We start from the raw sequence: 19259 nt of genomic DNA on the forward strand, positions 1-19259 counted from the left end.
TGCCCTTTAACTTTTTTTTTCCAGCTAGGGGGCACATTGCCTTTTATTTTACATGCACAGAACTGTTTCTCCGCTCACAGAATGTCGATATCTGTGCGGAATGACAAAATAACCTACAACCTTATACAATATGGCAGATGTTTTTTTTCTATGCAGCAAAAAACTCTGTGTACACGGAAGCATTCTCAGACTCTAAACATCCATATTTTGTAGACTTTTTCACCATGAAAAAATGGCGCTTTTCTTAGACACTTTTGTCCGTAAAAAAATAAAATTTCATCAGCAAAAATATGTCTCTAGAAAATATTGAAAACAATTATGCAGTGCAATATTATTACATGTGAGCAACATCAAATGAACTCAAAACCCCCTCCCGCCACCTATCAAATAAAACTGTTACAATTCCCTGCGATTTAAGTTAGTGACTGGATTTTGATTAATGTACTGTATGAAAAAAAATCAATATTATATGATATTTTATAAGCAATAATATTGATTAAATTGCCAAGATTCCCTTGAAATTTTAACAGTTTCTATTTACGTATGGTAAAATAACATTAGTAAAGCTCGCAAATTGTAGCCATCCTTGGTAATCACAAAAAATCCTAGGATAGATACACATTGAACGTATTGCTAACTTTTTTTTACCACGCACGAAAAACAACTGTTAAAATTCCGACGCAAACTTGACAATTCAACTAATATTATTGCGCATGAGAGAAATTAACTAATACCATAACATATGGCTTTTCTTTCATACAATGCATTAATCGAAATCTGGCTGCTAATTTCAATCGAAGAGTTTCTAACAGTTTTACTTGATGGGTGGTGGAAGGGGTTCTAGTTCATTGATATCTTTCTCACATGTAATAGGTAATACAGTGGGAGTCTAAATTCATGAGATCAACTTCAAGAGGTGATGTACGACACCTAAACAAGCATTTTTGATCAATGTGTGGTAGAGGGTGGTGTGTTTAGAGAGTGCACAACAGCTCTGAAAATAAGTATCGCAGCAAATCAGTCGGAAAAATATATGTGCCAAGGCCGTAGCGACGGGAGCGGGGGTGGAGGAACTTTGGGTCTGGTCCCTTCCCCGAAATGTGAGAAAATGCCTAAAAGGGGGGGGGGAAAGATGGCCAAATCTATTGTTCTATTACTTTGCCCCCCCGGCTACGGGCCTAATATATATCATCAACCATTTGATTGGATTGGAGTTTTGTTTAATTGGTGCAAAAAGAACCATCAAGCTTATGCTGCGCCAAACAATGATCAAGCGATACAATGACTGGTGGTAGATGCACCGTACCTACCGCATTACAACACCCTGCACTTTGGTCACGAGCATTGGCGTACACAAGATCGACCATCAGATCATGATTGGGAGATCGGGTTCGGGGAGCACAAGAAATCTCTCGCACAGAAATTTTGAGCTACTCTGAAACCATCTTCAAAAAGCATTTCAAATCAACAGAGATGGATAGAAATAACATACAGTATAAAGGTATTTTCTTCTGATATTTCAATTTTTTACTACAATATTTGAAAATATTTTTTTAATTTTTGATCGTCTTGGGGAGGGCATGGCCCAAAAGGTAATAAGAGGCAGGGCCGCAACTGGGGGGGGGGGGAGGGGGGGCAGGTGGGCCTGGTACCCCGGCCGCTGAACCAGAAGGGGGGGGGGTGCTGAATTCACCCTTTAACTGCTTCTTCTACACAAGAGGGCGCCAAAATGCCGATTTGCCCCGGATGACAAAGTATCTAGTTGCGGCCCTGATAAGTGATAAGAGGTGAAGAAAGAAAACTCTTTTCAGATAGTCGTATCTTAATGGGGCAGCAGAATTTCTAGAACCAGTCCCTAATCCCGGGCTGTAACCAGGATTTTTGCCACAACCCCCCCCCCCCAACAATTTGTTCTTTGTTCCCATCAAAACTGCTGCTTACCTAAATTTTGCCGCCCAGGGCAGTTGCACTTCCCTCCATCAGGCAGGGACGTCTTAAGAGCATCATGGGTCCCCCCCAGGCCAAGTGGTTTTTCTAACGCCCTACCTGGCCAATTCTAGAAAATTTCAACCGAATCTCATTTTTGCGAGGCTCATCTTCTCTTGAGGACTCCCATGAGAAGGCCCATGCGTTAATACCGCACTGCCTCTAGGTCCGGCCCTGGCATCATCTATAGTAAATTTATACTTAAAAAAAATGATAGGGCCCCATCAATCATTTATGTAGGAGGGACCATGGGATCACCACATTGGTGATATGCTATTGTTTTCCGACAACAATGCTCCCATTATTACTAACACCATTATTATTAACCTTCATTAACACAAATGAAACCTTTCACAACGCGCATGCTTAATACCATCAATACAACAATCACAGCACGAAATACATACAATCCTAGACCGTAGAGAACAACCATAAAAAATCCCGGAGCGTGATTCGATAATTTTATGACGTCATCGTTAAAAGGCGGAGCATTTTTGCTATGCTACAGATCCGAAAATTGACCACGGCCTTAAACATTACGTCATACAAAATCAGCCAATCACACACGGTGGGAATCCCACAACGTCTTCTCTACCGTCTAGGACCGGTGTACAAACATCATGGAAACATCCTGAAACGGGGGGGGGGAAGAAGAAAAATGAAACAAAAATAAAGATAACAAACAGGGAGATAAGCTAGAGATAAACCAGTTTGTTCACATCGGCGGTGAGAGGCGCGAAAATTTGTGTTATTAAATTCACTCGAATGTTTGTGTGTAAATATAACAACAATAATGTCGTCGGTGAGCGGCTTTATATGTGTCGTGGCGTTCATGGCGTGCTCTGTTACGTTTTTGTGCTGTGTCAGTCGAACGGCCAAATTTTACATTAAATTAGTTTGTTACTACATCGCCGTGTTCACGGTGACGTCCGTGGCCATACCCTTCTCCGTGCTCCACCCCAAGGAGCCGCAGAACCTATTGTGAGTACCTATTCGATAATGATAATTATTATATGCAATACGTGATATATAATACACTGAGATAATCATAATTTGATCGTGGCCAGGCACGCAACTCTAAGCTGGGGACAACCGCCCCCCCCCACCAAAAAATGTGCACATATTCTGTGCAATCTTTTTCAAAGGATCCCCCCCCCCGAAGAAAAAAAAAGTCTACCCCTGGGCTATCCCCACATCCTGGAGCAGAGGCCTCCCATACCAGACTTACATGGGGCCCCTTTATGATGAATTTAAAGCGTGAAAAAAAAGATGAAAATGGGCTGGAGCCTGTCAGCCCCACCCTTGCGGCACGCTGCGGCCCTGACCATCCATCTGCCTAGACAGCGAGAAACTAGGTCAGCAAGAGTCCGAAAATAGTTTGCAAGCATTTCAGTGAAGAAATGAGTGCAAGCATGGGAATGAGAGAGAGTGACCTGACCCTATAGAGTGACCTGATAGCAAGGGGCTACAGCAGTGAACAACCAATTGGGTGATCTAGAGCGTTTGTATAAGCCATGACCCCCCTCCCCCCCGGTGGGGCTGACAGGGCTCTAGTGTGGGGCCTCTGGATGTTTATTATAATTTTTCTTTTCTTTCACATAATGAATTCATTGATAGGGTAATCAGGTCCCTGGGAAAGTGTACTGAGGCCTCCACGAGCAGGGCCGTCTTAAGAGCATCACGGGCCAAGTGATTTTTCATGAGGCCGTACCTGTCAATTTTTCGAAAAATCCAACCATTTCTGACTCTTCTTCTCTTGAGGAACTCCATTGCTGTGCGTTAAAATAGTGCTGTCCACGAGTCTAGGATAATTGATGCAAATTTATATCTGCAAAATTATCAGAGGCCAAGGGCGTAGCGAGGGGGGGGGGGACTTGGGGGTCTGCCCCCCCCCCGAAATGTGAGAAAATGACCGAAAAAAGGGAAAAAGATGGCCAAATCCATTGTTCTGTCACTTTGGTCCCCCCCCCTGAAATGAAAGTGGTCCCCCCCCCCCCCCCGAACGAAATTTCTTGCTACGCCCCTGTCAGAGGCCCTTTATACACCAAGGTGATCCCACACATTCTCCCTGATATGACACCAAACTAAGACCAGGGGTGGCTCAAGTTCACCTCTCCCAGGTGCAATCATACACTTTGCACCTTTACTTGAGCCGCCCCTGACTGAGACAGTCATTAATGTGAGACCATGGTGTCTTTACAGGGGGTGGCTATTAGCAGCTATAACTTAGGGTTGGAAATTAAGGAAAGTCAGAAAATTTGCATGGACCACAAGTGGTTAAACCACAAATCTGTCTGCCTAGAGAGCGAAGAACTAGGTCAGCAAGTGTCCGAAATAATTAGCAAGCATTTCAGTGAAGAAATGAGTGTGCAAGATGGAAATGACCTAAAGAGTGACCTGATAGCAAGGGGCTACTTTACCCTGACCTGATCACTCTAGGGCAGTGAGCCACCAAATGAGTGATCTAGAGTGTTTGTAAGTCATGGTCCCCCCACACAACGCTAGGGCTGACAAGGCTCTAGTGTAGGACCCCAGGATGTTCATTATAATTTTTATTTTTTTACACTATAAATTCATTGATAAATGGGCCCGCAACAGCCTAGGGGCCCTCTTGAAGCAGGATGGGGGAGGCCATGGTGCAAGAATGTATGTGCCCGAAACAGTGTGCATGTATGCATGCAATAGCCAATAGACTGACATGGTGGAGGTGTGAGCATGGAAGTGACCAAAAGAGTGACTTAAGAGACACAGGTGTATGTATAAGGGTCTGGATTATTCAGGCTATCATACAAGGAGACAAATTCAAAGAATGAGTGATCACACACATGAAAATCAGACTAGAATGGGCGAAGGGTGGTCAAATTAGTGTAGCCCACTGGCGGCAAAACCTTGAACCCACCTCTGACTATGGCCCTCTACATACAGGGTTGACTGACAGAGAGAGCAACTTGAATACCATCAGAAACCCCTAAATTCCAGGCTATGCAGCGTACCAGGGGTGTGCCTACGATTCTGAGATGATTGACGCAAATTTGTAAATTTGTATGTAACATCACCAAAGGGCTGGAACTGGGGGGGGGGGGAAAGGCAACTTGGTAAAATTTATAGGGATTGGCAGTTTTAGGTGGGAGCAAACATCACAATTATAAAATTATAATATATCTATTTTCAAAGTTGTGGGTGGTGGGGCGGCAAAAATCCTGGTTATGGCCCTGGCCCAGATGAGTGCATTTATCACACATGCACTATGATATATGACACTAACACGGTCATTAAAATGAGACTGTGATCTTCTACATGAGGATGACAAATGGCCAGGAAAATTTGAATGGCATCAAGCCCACTTATGTCTCGGATTATTGATGTAAATAAATCTGAAACAAGAGGCCCCTCATGTGCTAAGATGAACCCATTTATCACACATGAGTTAGTTAGAGATGGTGCTGTTTAAACTCAGCACCTGTTGGCAGTGCCGTCTTAACGCATAGGCCCACCCGGGCCTCAAATGAAAGGGAGGATGAGATGCATTGCTCATGAGGACGAGATCTGGTTGAGATTTTCTAGGTCCAGCATGTAAATTGGTAAGCAAAGACATATAAAGATAATTTACCTCCAAAAAACCTATTTGCTTGGGGGCCCATGATACGCTTGAAACGACCCTGCAGATAGGAAGAAATCGTTTTAAAAGAGTGGCCCAGGAAAAAGGAATTGAGGTATTGTATTATAGCTGTTCTCCCATCAATACAGATAACAGACATGTTCCTGCCTTCCATCCTTATGGATATCGAGGCCTTCCCAAGGGATGGACAGGCATATCAGACATTGAAATATAATATTTTGATAATCATAATCTCAATTTACGTTTTAGATATGCATCATGGATGGTCAACAATATTATATCAAAGATATTTGGACTAAGATGGGAGGTCCGAAATCCAGAACTGCTGAAGTCTGATGAGCCGTTCGTTATAGTGTGCAATCACCAAAGCTCTTTGGACATAAGTGGTAAATTATATATATATATTTATGTAAATACAAGGAGAGGGGAATGTTTTTTCCCCAACCCTTGGCACTTGGCCAAGCAATGTCCAAGTGCCAAAAAATACAATAAATTATGTGAGACATATTCGATGTTAACATAATTTTTGTCTTTTGTATCAAGAGGCCCGTGGGATATGGTGTGGGAGCTGAATTTGTTTTCTTTCTTCATCCATTGTACTTACAATGTAATTTTGTGTCCCCACATATCGCTGATGAATATTGTGCCGAATCGTGTTTCGTAGAATGGTCCTGGTCTTCAAGAGGTCCTTTCATAAACAGTGAGATTAAAAAGCCATGAGCAATAGCTGATATAACCTAACGTCAAAAGGTGAGCAAATGAAATGCAAGTGTGTGTGGAAATAGACGCTTCTAAAGCTTTCAGCCAATTGAAGGCCCAAAAACTCCATAATAACAGAGGCTCTTGGGAATCTGCTGGCTGACTTCAGATACCAGTTTCTCCACAGAACTGACAATGCCTATTCTTAATGAAGCTTTGTGCCTGGGTGGGTCCATGCTTTCAACCCTTATGGTGGCAGTCCCGAAATATCTCTTCAAACTAGATCTACTTTATTTCATACATGCTGCATAGTATGGATTGAAATAATTTAACACGATATTCTAAATTGTAATTTGCTTTTCCTCAGGAATACTAAACCTCTTAACAACGGTAACCTCCAGCCACATTTTCTTAGTCCCATTTGTGGCTGTTGTTGGGAGGTTTTACTGTGGCTCAAAAATGCCGCTGTGGTGGTCGAGTGGTTATAGTGACAGACTCGCGATGCGAGGATCTGGGTTCGAACCCCACAGTGGTGGTTGGCTGAAGTTGGTTTTCTGTGGTTCCCAACTTCAAGGCGCGAATGCGAGCCGATCTCCCCGTTAAAAAGTCTCACCACAGAGAACAACAGGCCTACAACATTACAAATATTCAATCATTACACTTCACTCACAATTTGAAGTATAGATGGCAGCACTGAAATATCATACACAACACTAGCTACACACCCTGACTGTTAGGTGTACACACTCACTTTGTTCCAGACTCTGCCACGAAGCTGGGCTGGAAGAGATCTCGGCAACGGGATAAGTCCGGTGGCAGAGACCCTGGCGTTCATTCATTCATGTGGCTCAAAAACAAAAACCAATAAAAAAGTTTCATGGGTGATATTAGTATTCAGTAGTTTGAAATCAGTCGTAATTGTGCATTTTCACGTTGTGTGGATGCAATTTCATTGTAGTCTAGTTTTTTTCTTGTTTGTATATACCCATGCTTATTTCATGTTGAACGCTTGGCATCATTTTGATGAACATGATTTTAATTTTTGGGAATGCTGCATTTTTCCACAGGGATGATGTCGATTTGGCCTCTTTTTCATCCATGCGTGCCTGTCTTAAAAAAAGAATTGCTTTTTACTGGACCGTTTGGAATCTTCTGCTGGTTGGCTGGTTGCGTGTTCGTCGATAGATTCAACTCAAAGAAAGCGAGAGACACGATGAACTTGAAGATAGCAGACATCAAAGAGAGGAAGGTATGTGATATGTGTTCATGTTTTTTTTAAATTTGTTGCCAGAAATTAAAAGTGTGGAAAATAGAGGACCCTTTGACCTCACAGTAGGATTCAAAAATTTTTTTCCTTCCAGGTTCAACATTTTTTTTAGCTGAAAAAAATACACCATAATTTGAGCTTAGGGGAGGGGGAGGGTATAACCCTAAATCCTTTTGCTTACTTGCAATGCTCGACTTACTAGTTTAGTTCATCCGTTCACTTATCCCTTTCAGATCCAAGTATTCAATTTTTAGAATTTTCAAAATGTTTTTGCATTTTCAATACTCAAAAAATGTATTAAAAACATAAATGCCAGAAAATCCTTATTTTTTCAAATTTTCAATTTTTTTGGGAAGAAATAAGTTACTTTGTTCAGATTTTCTCAGCCAAGATGATGCAGGGTATATTCATCTTCGCATACATTTTCTTTTCCAGAATTTTATTGTTAAGTTTTACTTAATAAATCACTTTGCCTGGAAGCCATCTTAAAAACACCCTGAAAGTTTATTGCTGCCTTCTGATGAAAGCCCCCAAAGTTCACATCTATATAGCTATATAAAATTGATTTTCTGTGTGTTCTCTATACAAATCTACAATTTTAGATCGATTGTCGCCAAATTTTGGATATATACCAAACAGGACCTGACTTGAACGATAGGCTACTTTAAAACTTATTCAGAGCAGGGCAAATGCCAGAAATGGGCAAAAAAACTGTCGGGCAACAATGGTTTCTGGGCCTCAACAATCACTTCTGGAATGTTTATTTTAGTTACCCTGGTTCCGTAGCAATGCGTTTCATACGTGTATATGCCTTTACAATGGTTTGTCAATTCTTTAATGCTGCCAGTATATTTATAATGGTTTGACACTTTTTCAATCCTCCCAGTAATGAGATCTTTTTGAATAGACATCAGAATCAGCATCACATTGAGGGTCAGTCAAGAGATGATCCCCATAAAAATCAGTGTTAATCATACTCTTTGTTCGAAAAAAGTGTGTTTGTACATTGTACCCTCTGTGGTTCACAGATAGCATGCATGACCTTTATCTTGAAAAGAAAAGAGTGTTCGGTGAGTATAAAAGTTCACGAGGTGACATATCATTGTTTACTGATAAAAGAAGAGTGTTGAAGAGAGCGATAAGGGATAGTAAAAAGGAAGTTGCATCTAGGTTGGCAGATAACATTGGGTTCTGACCCAAAATCAGTTTTTAGATATGTCAATAATAGATGTAAGGGGACAGTTGGCTCCTTGTTGATAGGAAGGTCTAGGTTAGAGAGCAATGTAGGCATGTGTAGTGCTTTCAATGACTTTTTCGCATTGGGTTTTAATAGAGATAATGATATTCAATATACAGGTGTTCCATGGGGTGATAAAATCCTCAATGATATTCAAGTGGAAGACGTGGAGGTCCTAAATCTTCTAAAAAATGTATGTTCAAGCAAAGCACCAGGACCAGATGATATCTATCCCAGGGTCCTCAGGGAATGTGCTAATGAATTGTTGGGGCCAGTCACACAGATATACAGGAGTAGTGTTGCTGAGAGTGTCGTACGGTGTTAAATTATCGTTCAGTGAGTTTGACGAGCTGTTTCTCAAAAATTTTGGAAATTATTATCAAAAGGCAGTTGGTGAAGCGGATAGACGAGAATAATGTATTGTCGGATAATCAGCATGGGTTCAGGAAGGGGAAGTCATGTGTGACTACCTCCTTTGCTTCTATGATCATGTGACAAGGGCTTTGGGTAAGGGCAAAAATGTAGATGCTGTTTTCCAGAAGGCATTCGATCGGGTCCAACACTGTAAACTCTTGAAGCGTTTACACGAGATTGGGATTGGGGGCAACTTGCTGGATTGAATAGAATCAGGGTTAAGAGATAGGTCACAACGAGTTATGGTGAATGGGGAATTCTCTGGTTGGATAGGCGTCACAAGTGGAGTTCCTCAAGGAAGTGTCCTTGGCCCCATATTTTTTTCACTTTTTATCGATAAACTTGATCAGGGTATCGATGAAATTGCTAGCAAATTCGCAGATGACGTGAAGGTAATGGGGGTTATCGGGAATCAAAGTGATAAGGAGTTGCTCCAGACCAAGGATTGCAGCATGGGCAAATCAATGGAGTACGATGTTTAGCATTGACAAGTGCATGGTCGCTCATTTTGGTTCGAACAACCCACGGTTCTCTTACGAGTTGAATGGTGTCATTATCCTGGATGCAACTAAGGTCACCGATTTGGGAATTCTCATGGACAAGCAGCTTAGGTTTTCTGAACATTGTTCAGCGGTGGTCAAAAAAGCAAATAGAATGCTTGGTCTCATTTTTAAAAAGGGTCTCTTCGCGCTTTCTTAAAGTCCACTTTTCCCGAGTCTTAGTTCGTCCTGGACTGGAGTATGCTGTAAGGTTTTGGAGACCCATACCTACAGAGGGACATTGACTTGGTTGAAAGGGTGCAGAGAAGAGCTACGTATGTCCTTATTGGCACACTGGGCTTGACTTATGAAGAGCAGTGTTGGCAAGGTTTTGTGCGGTATGGTAAAAACCCGTACTGTCCAAACCTCCTATTTATAACTATAAGTAAAAACTTTGCAATTTGATCAAGTGGTAATTTTTGTAATGAAATATATTAAACTTTATATTATATAAATTATATTAATTACATTAAATATAATAAAATTTTGAAATTCAAAACAGCATATATATAAAGAGATGTATGACTGATATCAGGTTATTAAACAATTCAAAACTGAACTGTCTTGAGGTTAGATATTAGATTAATGAAAAAATGAAAGATACAAGAATGGGATGAAAATTTGTCACATGAAAATTAGAAAAAAGCAATAGATATGACTACAGAATGTAATTAAACTTGCGTAATAATCAAGAGCAGCTGCGCCTTTTAACATTCGATAACACAACTAATTTAGCTGCCCTATCCATGCCAAAATAATTTCTAAGATAAAAAAATTTGAAAATATCCTTTCAATTGATGTGTAACTTGGGGAACATGAAAATAAAAAAACAATGTGTTAAAGACAGTCTCTTGATAAGTCGTCTTCCAGCGTTTTTCGTATTGCTGGCCCCCATGTGATAGAATTGTAAATATAGCTTGAATTTATTTGATGAAATATTAGCTTTTAGCCTCATAAGAGCAGAAATTTAAATTAAAAATTGAGAATGTAAAATAGATCAATTTAAATTTTAAAGAAAAAAGTTTGAGAAGTCAAAACAGAGCAATTTGTATCAAATAAACACTACACCATTGATATTTATTCCCATCATTATATTGCTATCTAATAAAAAATAACATTTATGTTAAGTTTCACAATAATGCAATGATTATAACTGATTATGCATATTTGGCACCTTCAACATAATGTATTTTTTAAAAGAAAAGTGTTTGGACAGATTCGGCAAGGTTTTGGACAAGCATGGTCTTAAATACAGTACCTGCTTCACAATCATACATGAAAAATAAGATGTGAAGTAGAAATAACATTTATAACAAACTAAAAAATTGAAAACAATGTTTATTTAAACATTTATATGAGTGATATTAATTTACTATCAGATTTCCCGCTTGAAACTATCAATTTGGTGAAACAATTAACTTAGAAAAAAACCAAATGACACCGTTTTGAAATATTTTTGATTTAGTTAGTTTTATTTTCTGCTAGTTTTTTTTAAATATGTTAGTATCATGAAAAAAAATACAAAAAATACTCCAAAGTTTTCCACATAACATTTTGAAACTTGGAGGGTTTTGGACAGTTTCAGATGCTTTTGGACAGTTTATCCAGCGTGTCCTGTCCAAAACCCCAACCCTGATGAAGAGAGATTTCATTTTTTGAATATATTTACATTGGATGAACGCAGGTGTCGGGGAGACATTATCGAAGTGTTCAAAATTTTCAGTGGGATGGATAGGATGGACCATAAACTCTTAGTACACCATCAATCGACTGCTTTTACAAGGGGACACCAGTATCGATTGGTAAGGGACAATGCTAGGTTATGGTGTCGCAGGGAATTTTTCTCTAATAGGGTTGTTAATAAATGGAATAGCTTACCCCCGGAGGTAGTAAATTATAACACAATTGATACGTTTAAAAAGAAATATGATAAAAATTTTTTTGGATAAATCGAGAAGTTATCCATACTTAGAATAAGACAGCCATAAGTATTCTTATGGGCATTGTATAATATTTCATCATGTGTATATATATTGTTTTAATTGCATTTTTAATTGGGTTGCTGTATTTTTGAAATATATTACATCCATATTTATTATGGGCATCTTTTTTCAGCCACCTCGTTGGGCCTTTTGCCTGTTGTGGCATTTTATTTGTATTTGTATTTAAATTGCCAATTTTACTGTGGAAATGCAGAAATTTAAGGGGTTTTCCGCCACATCAATAATTTTAAAAATTGTATTAAATTCTCAATTTTTGAAGTTTGCTTTTGAATTCTAAGTTTGCTTAGAGATATATATACAAAGCGTAGAAAATTAAAAAAATTAAATAGGAAGTAATTGACCAGATCTACTTTTGAGTTGGATATTCATGCAATAACATTGATTTCAACTTTTTATTTACATCTTCTCAAGCATGAAAATTAATGTCTCTGTATTGTCTTTTAATATTCAACTGCATAAATTCATATAGTTTAGGTTGTTTTAAAATTAATTATGGTCCCATGAAGTACATCGCAGAAATTCCACAGCTGTAATTAAACATTTTTTGAAGCAGACATTGGCAAATTGATAACTTGAAGTTCATGGGGGGGGGGGGGGGAATAGAAATACCTAGCGCCCCTTAAAAAAGGAAAAAAAATACACGGTGTTTCAAAAAGAATCACTCGATTTGAAATGCATATATTATATTGAATATATATATATATATATATATATATTGCAAAAAATATTGAATATTATTCATAAGTTTTTACATGGCTAATCATAAAGTTTTTTATAAACCAAATTAAAGGTGCTCAATATGTCCACCTTGGTATGCATGGCATGTGTCTATGCGGTAGTCAAATTCTTTCCAATCCTTTTGAAGCATGTTTGCATCCACGGCTGCTGTTATGCGTATTTTCAGTTCGGCTAATGTAGCTGGAAGGGGAGCCACATAAATGTAGTTTTTTATAAACCCCCACAAGAAGAAATCACACACTGTGAGGTCATAAAATAGGATAAAAATACATTGAGCTCTTATTTAATTTTGACTCTAGCAAAGCCTAAACTATACCAATTTATAGGTGGCTTCTGTGCAGCCCACAATATATATGTCCACGTTTCATTAACAACACAAAACATACCGCCCGCACTTTGTGGATCTAGGTTCAGTTAGAGTTTGATGTTTCATAAGTTTCAGAAACTGTGAAAAACCAATAATTAAAGTTTTCAAATACAGCGAAACTTTGGTTTGCAAATAATTTACAAGATGAGCCAAAAATTTTAACGAATTAAATTTAATTAATTTTAACGAATTGACTCAATATACAAGTGATGTCTCTCAAGATGAGACGAGCAAAAATTTTAAGAGTTTTTGTAAAATATTTTGACTTGATAAATGAGATATTTCTCATAGTACAAGTAGTAATTATACCGAAGACTATCAAAGGTGAACACTAGTGTACACGAGACTTTACGTATTTGCCTTGTCTGTCGAGTGCCATGTGATGACAACTAAAAAGCGGATTCGTTTCCACTCACATTAGCTCTCACGGTCAAAAAATGACAGTTGTGACAAGTGATCAAATGATCAACCTTACACTCACTGCAGGCAGATCCGCCTTAATGAGTTAAAGGGCAAAGCTCAAGCATTTTCCGGGCCTCCTTTCATTATTAAAGTATTTTAATGTGTATAAAGAATTCCTTTTTGGTAAAAATTGGGTCCCAAAAGTACGGGGTTTCCTTATACATGGACATTACAGGTATTAACAAATTACTCAATTCCTTGCAATTTGAGATAAGAGTGACTGATGATGGTAATGAACTAGTTGACATAGGTGATTGTGATGTATCGGATTAAAATGATGAGGAATTTAATGGTTTCTATGATGAATAAAAAATATCTTTGGTGACCACTTTCTTCCAAATTTTGAGGCTAAATATATGAAGGTTCCTTACACACTTCAAAATATGGTATAATGAACGATCAAATTGAAAATGACATTGTATGCATATGCTTATTGATGAAACTCTTCAATAGTTTAAGGGCACTTTTCTAATTTGGACCCCCATTCCTTAAGATGTCGCCGAATACTATGCATAGCACATAAGTGCGTGAAAGACTGTGTCACCCTCTTGGTGGGTTTAAATGTAAGCAGGGATTCCAAAGTGAAGCTTATGCTTTATTATACTTATCGTTAAAGAAATGCTGGAGCCTTAATTATGAAATAAGTAAAAAATAGAATAATTTGAAATTAAATCAACCTGCACTTTTCCTTTGAAAACAACCATAGCTAAGGTGAAAGAGATGATCATGGAGCAAATTGTTTTGGTTCAATTATTTCCTATGGAGAAGTTTGATTTCATATACAGGTATTTTGGATTGCGTGCACGTTCACAGAACAAATTATGCTCATAAACCAAAGTTCCACATAATTTCTTTTGTTACAATATATATGTTAAATAACACAAAACTTACTATTATGCATATTAAAAATTTGTATATTTATAAATATTGAACCAACACAGCTAGAGGTTATACATCCCCCTTTCTTATAGACGAGACATTGCTCACTAGAGCATATAAAATTACTCTAATGGGAGGAAATGAACAAGGCATTATGATAGTTCCACCAGCGTATCTTATTAAGTTTTACCTATTACAGTAGTATATTTTACATGGTTTTTTTTTTTCAGATAAAGCTTTGGGTTTTTCCTGAAGGAACCAGAAATGACAAAGGGACCCTCCTGCCTTTCAAAAAAGGTGCATTCCACATCGCAACTCAGACAAAGGTAAAATGTAACCTGAGACTGTATCGCTATCATTATTCGAGATTATTTTAACTTCTATTTCTTTCAGTCTTTTTCTTGTTAATTTTCTAGCGTTTACTGAATTCTTTTTTTTTTTTTTATGTATGAAAACTCAGTTGTAAGTGTGATCATGTGAGATTATTTTAACTTCTATTTCTTTCAGTCTTTTTCTTGTTAATTTTCTAGCGTTTACTGAATTCTTTTTTTTTTTTTTTATGTATGAAAACTCAGTTGTAAGTGTGATCATATCATAAAAGTATCGATCACTTGGGTAGTTTTGTCACGATGGACTATCAATTTATTCAAAATTTAATGGTAGTAAAGCATTTATACGATTTGTAATCTTGGCATTTGTTATAGTTAAAATGATTTGCTACAAAGTTAGTCTTCTGATTACGTAATGAGATTCGTCTTCTATTTTTCAGATCCCTATTGTACCTGTTGTGTTTTCCTCATATTCAGACTTTTATAGCATCGATAAAAGAATATTTGATAGAGGTGAGGAAACAATATTGAATTTTTTCTTTGTGACGATGGTATAGGCATTGCAATTATGTCCTATTGCTGTCTAATTTAATTGTGGGGAAAACTGAAATCATGTACACTGTACAGTATAAATACTTATACATTTTTAAAATAAACAAAATACAATGAAACCTCGCTACAAAGATGCTCAATATAATGACAAATCCTGCTACAATGGTATATTTTCAAATCTCGTTTGGAATTGTCTATAGCCTCTGATGCAACGATATCCTTTACTACGCTGAACCCCTTCCCCTTATAACAATATTTTTTATACTTCTCTCGAAATATCCTTTAATATATTTTTAAACTTGTCATCACATATTTTAGTTCTTCCGAGGACATCGAACAATATCAGTATTTAGCACCACCTGATCACCAAAATTATTGAGGAAGTTTTCGGTACAGCTACTTTTTGTGTGATACACCAAAAGTGCATTGCGATGAGTGACACACCAAAGTGTATTGCAATGAACATCTTTACAGGGGCAATACACACACACACACACACACACACACACAGCCAACCAAATTTTGTTTACCAACTAATTATCAATTTTTTTTGCAGCAAATAAATACAGTACTCAAAAGTACATTTTTTGGTGGTGCTAACAACACCAATTTGGAAAAGATGCCAATAGGAGCATAAATTTTATAAAATGTGATGATAATGTTGCTTTTCTGTATAATAATATAATCCCTAAATATCTTTAATGATGTTTTCCTTGGTCCTCAGACTAGTGTTATATTGATGCTTCACTGTATTACATTGTACTCTTAATTCTTACAAAAATTTGAATTTAAGGGTATAACATAGGATCCTATGGGTTAGATTGTGTTGGGGGCCGATGGGGGAAAAAATTTCTGAAGGGTGTGGGGTGTGATGGGACAAAAAAGATTGGGAAAGTATGGTGTAAATGATGCAAATTAGGTTTTGCACGAAGATGATTTCAAAATTGCTGGGCAATGCAATGAAAATATCATTTTAATCTTTATATACATGAAATTGAGATTTTCTGTCTGTGTGTATATGTTATCTATACAAATTTGCAATTTTTATTGCTGACTGATAATCAGACTGATTGTCACCAAATTTTGCATATATACCAAACAGGACCAGCCTTGAACAATAAGCTACTCCAAAAATTTCATCAGAGCTGGGTAAATGACCGAAATGGGTAACAATGGTTCTTGAGCCTCAGCAATGACTTTTGGAACGTTTACTTTGGTATGATCATGGTTTCCTAACATTGCACTTTTAACATTTGTTTTAGGCATCTTCAAACATTCTATAATGCTGCTAGCGTATGCAGCAGTTTCAGGTTACTGTCAGGGCCCATAGGTTTGATCTGGGGGAAGAACATAGAAAACAAGTTCTTTACCTACTGAGTCTGGAGCGACAACTGATAGATGGCGCCTTCATTTTCCACTCAACTCCATTGGCAGAAAGTTGTCGGTATGACCGGAGAGGAATGTATATGAGGTGCATGTACGGTTAAGTAGTAGTACAGTATAAAGAAGCTCTTGTAGGTCACTTTGTGATCCCTGTTCTACATTCACATGCGTTAAGCTCTTGCTGCTTGCGGTTTTATTTATTCAAACCAGTTTTTTGCGACTCAAAGCCGTTTGTACGTCATTTTACTACACACATCTACATTTTAAAAATCAACGTATGGGAAGTATATCAGATAACCAGAATTAATTCATTGTTTAATTTTCCACCACCATTAGTTTATATGATTCCATTTTATTTTCCAGGAACAGTCACTGTGAATGTTCTGCCTTGGGTGGACACCAGCAACTTCACTTCCGAGGATGTGTCTAGTCTTGCTGAAGATGTTCGTGCTTCAATGTCCCAGTGCTTATCAGAGTTATTATCGAGCGCCAAGCTACAGAATGGGAATACTATTTGCCAATCTGACAGCAATATAAGTAGTCATCAATAGAAATAGTCACGTTTTGTATAACTTAAATGTATTGTGTGTGGATGCGCGTGTAATATGATGAGTGATTGAATGTGCACTTGTGTTGTATGTATGGTCAAGTTTTAAGGTGTATACTCTCACACATGTGTCATAGTCATGTAAATTAATGAGGAACAACTATTTGTAAATACTTCTGAAAAAAGGAAAAAAAACAAGCATTTTCGATGCATTTGCTAATTTGTTGAACACTATCACCGTATTGAAAATGCAAGGACACGTTTTGGGATTACCAAAAAGTCACATTAACCTTTTAAAGCTAATATAATCTTTACGTGTAATACACTTGTTTATGATATCCTGAAGCTAATTAGTCATGAATTCGATTCAAATCAAATTTTCTTACTCCTTGCGTAGACTATGCAGTTCACTGCATGGAAGTATAGGATATTCAGTCTCTTTGATCGATTCTAGTAGCTTATGAAATGAAGCCTCCACACCTTCACTTTTAAGACTATTGATTTTCAAAATATTTGAACGTTTTAACACAGGTCAATTGATACTATTATAGCTTTCGATGTGAAATAATGTAACACCGTCTTATTTATTATGCATTTTCTATGAGGTATGGTTGTTTATTTGTTTATATGTTCCAGAAACATGTGGAATCTATTTATAATGATGTGTAACATTTTTTAGTCAGTTCCGAACTTTATTTGGCTTTTACACCAGTGTCACAACTATATATCTGTTTATATGGAGGCATGTATTTTTGTGCTTCTATGTCATAGTCGCCAAGTCTCATAGATTTTCCGAGAGACCATTTTACTCTATCTCCTGGACTACCAAAAAAAGTTCTTATGTCTCCCGAATTTTACTGTGATTGCAAAACAAATTCCACTTTTTCGGGAAAAAAGTATTTACAAAGAATTTACCCAGAAAAAGTCTGTTGCTTGTGTTTCCTTTCTACCAAATGACGTCATATTCATGAAGTTAATTAATGTTGTCGTGCAAAATTACAAAGAAATGTTTAATTTTAGAGAGGAAAAGACAAGATTCGCCAACAGCTATCATCATTTTGGCCTCTCCACAGTTGAATTGGTAAGATGACCCGTTTCTTAGATTATTATACTTCCTGTTTAGTTTATCTGTCCCATTTCTTAGGGCTCATCCGTGATTTTTTGTTGGCGTGTAGTCATGATAGGTAATTTGACCTTACTATTTGGTGATAATTAGTGACTGCGCTAACTAGCAATGGCTAGCATGATATTATGTTTTTCCAAGGGGGAAAAATCCCCATGATTTTAATTTCATTTATGAAAAATCCCTTTCATTAGGGATATTCTATGCTTGGTTTTTGTGCAGAACTTTGATTCCTGTGTAAATCTTCCTGATTCTCAATCTTCAAAGTTGGCAGCTATGCCATGTAAGGCTGAATGGATGGTTAAAGGAAGTGAATTTAGTGCCCAGGGCAACAGACCTGCCTTCTTCAACAATCGTGGTCTTGTGTGACATGATTGAAGCATGAACTTTCCTAAATTTTTTTTTCATTCATCATTTTGAACATTTTCATGATTCCTCTACTAGGAAGTGGAGCTCCTCTTGCATTTTTAAGGGGAAAACCCATGTTTTTCTGGAGAAATTTTATTCTCGTCAACTAAAATGAGATTTCCAAGTTTGAGAATCTAAATGTTCAGCTTGAATAAGTTTTCTGGAAGTTCTCATAATTATTAATTATTGATGGTGTATAACATTTAAACATTTAGGTTTGATTGGGAGAAGAATTTGCTCTAATTATCCAAAATTCTCTCTTTTAGCATTAGAATCAGTGAACATCATTCTGTATCAATCGTATTAAATTTTCTCTAAAATTAGTTTAAAAAAAATTGTGCATAATGTGACAATTTCTTTGAAATTGAATCAGGATTTCCGCCAAAATATACAACTCATTCAGATGGCATTTCATGTCAAAAAAGTTACTAATCTTATAACTTAACGAAGATCTTTACGGCAAAGATCTTTTCTTAACAACTACAGGTTTTTAGATTTTTTTTTCTTCTTGAAATCCAAGATAAATAAGAAAATTCTATCAGTTATTCTATTTTTATTTTATCGACAGTATCCCGCCAAATATCTGTTATTGTTTGTCGAGGCCTCCAAATGGTTTTGTTATTTAATTTGAATCTGAATAATGCTCCCAAAAACTTTTTTTTGTGTCTGCATAAGAGAAAGTCAGAATTTTGATGCTTGTGATTTGC

At 37.3% G+C, this 19259-nt stretch overlaps 1 protein-coding gene across 1 annotated transcript; it reads left to right on the top strand.

The window, feature by feature from the left end:
• The first annotated feature begins 2596 nt into the window (after positions 1 to 2596).
• On the top strand, positions 2597 to 17200 carry LOC149083849 (1-acyl-sn-glycerol-3-phosphate acyltransferase beta-like). Its single transcript, XM_089234241.1, has 6 exons — positions 2597 to 2967; positions 5855 to 5991; positions 7372 to 7553; positions 14441 to 14536; positions 14980 to 15052; positions 16838 to 17200. Exons 1-6 carry the CDS (start codon positions 2780 to 2782, stop codon positions 17023 to 17025), a joined length of 864 nt encoding a protein of 287 aa, XP_089090367.1. The 5' UTR covers positions 2597 to 2779; the 3' UTR covers positions 17026 to 17200.
• Positions 17201 to 19259: the final 2059 nt, after the last annotated feature.

This window comes from Pholcus phalangioides, unplaced genomic scaffold (genome assembly GCF_987345545.1).
Source record: "Pholcus phalangioides strain wild (caught in Gottingen) unplaced genomic scaffold, Ppha-v1.0 ptg000008l_1, whole genome shotgun sequence".
Classification (NCBI taxonomy): Eukaryota; Metazoa; Arthropoda; class Arachnida; order Araneae; family Pholcidae; genus Pholcus; species Pholcus phalangioides.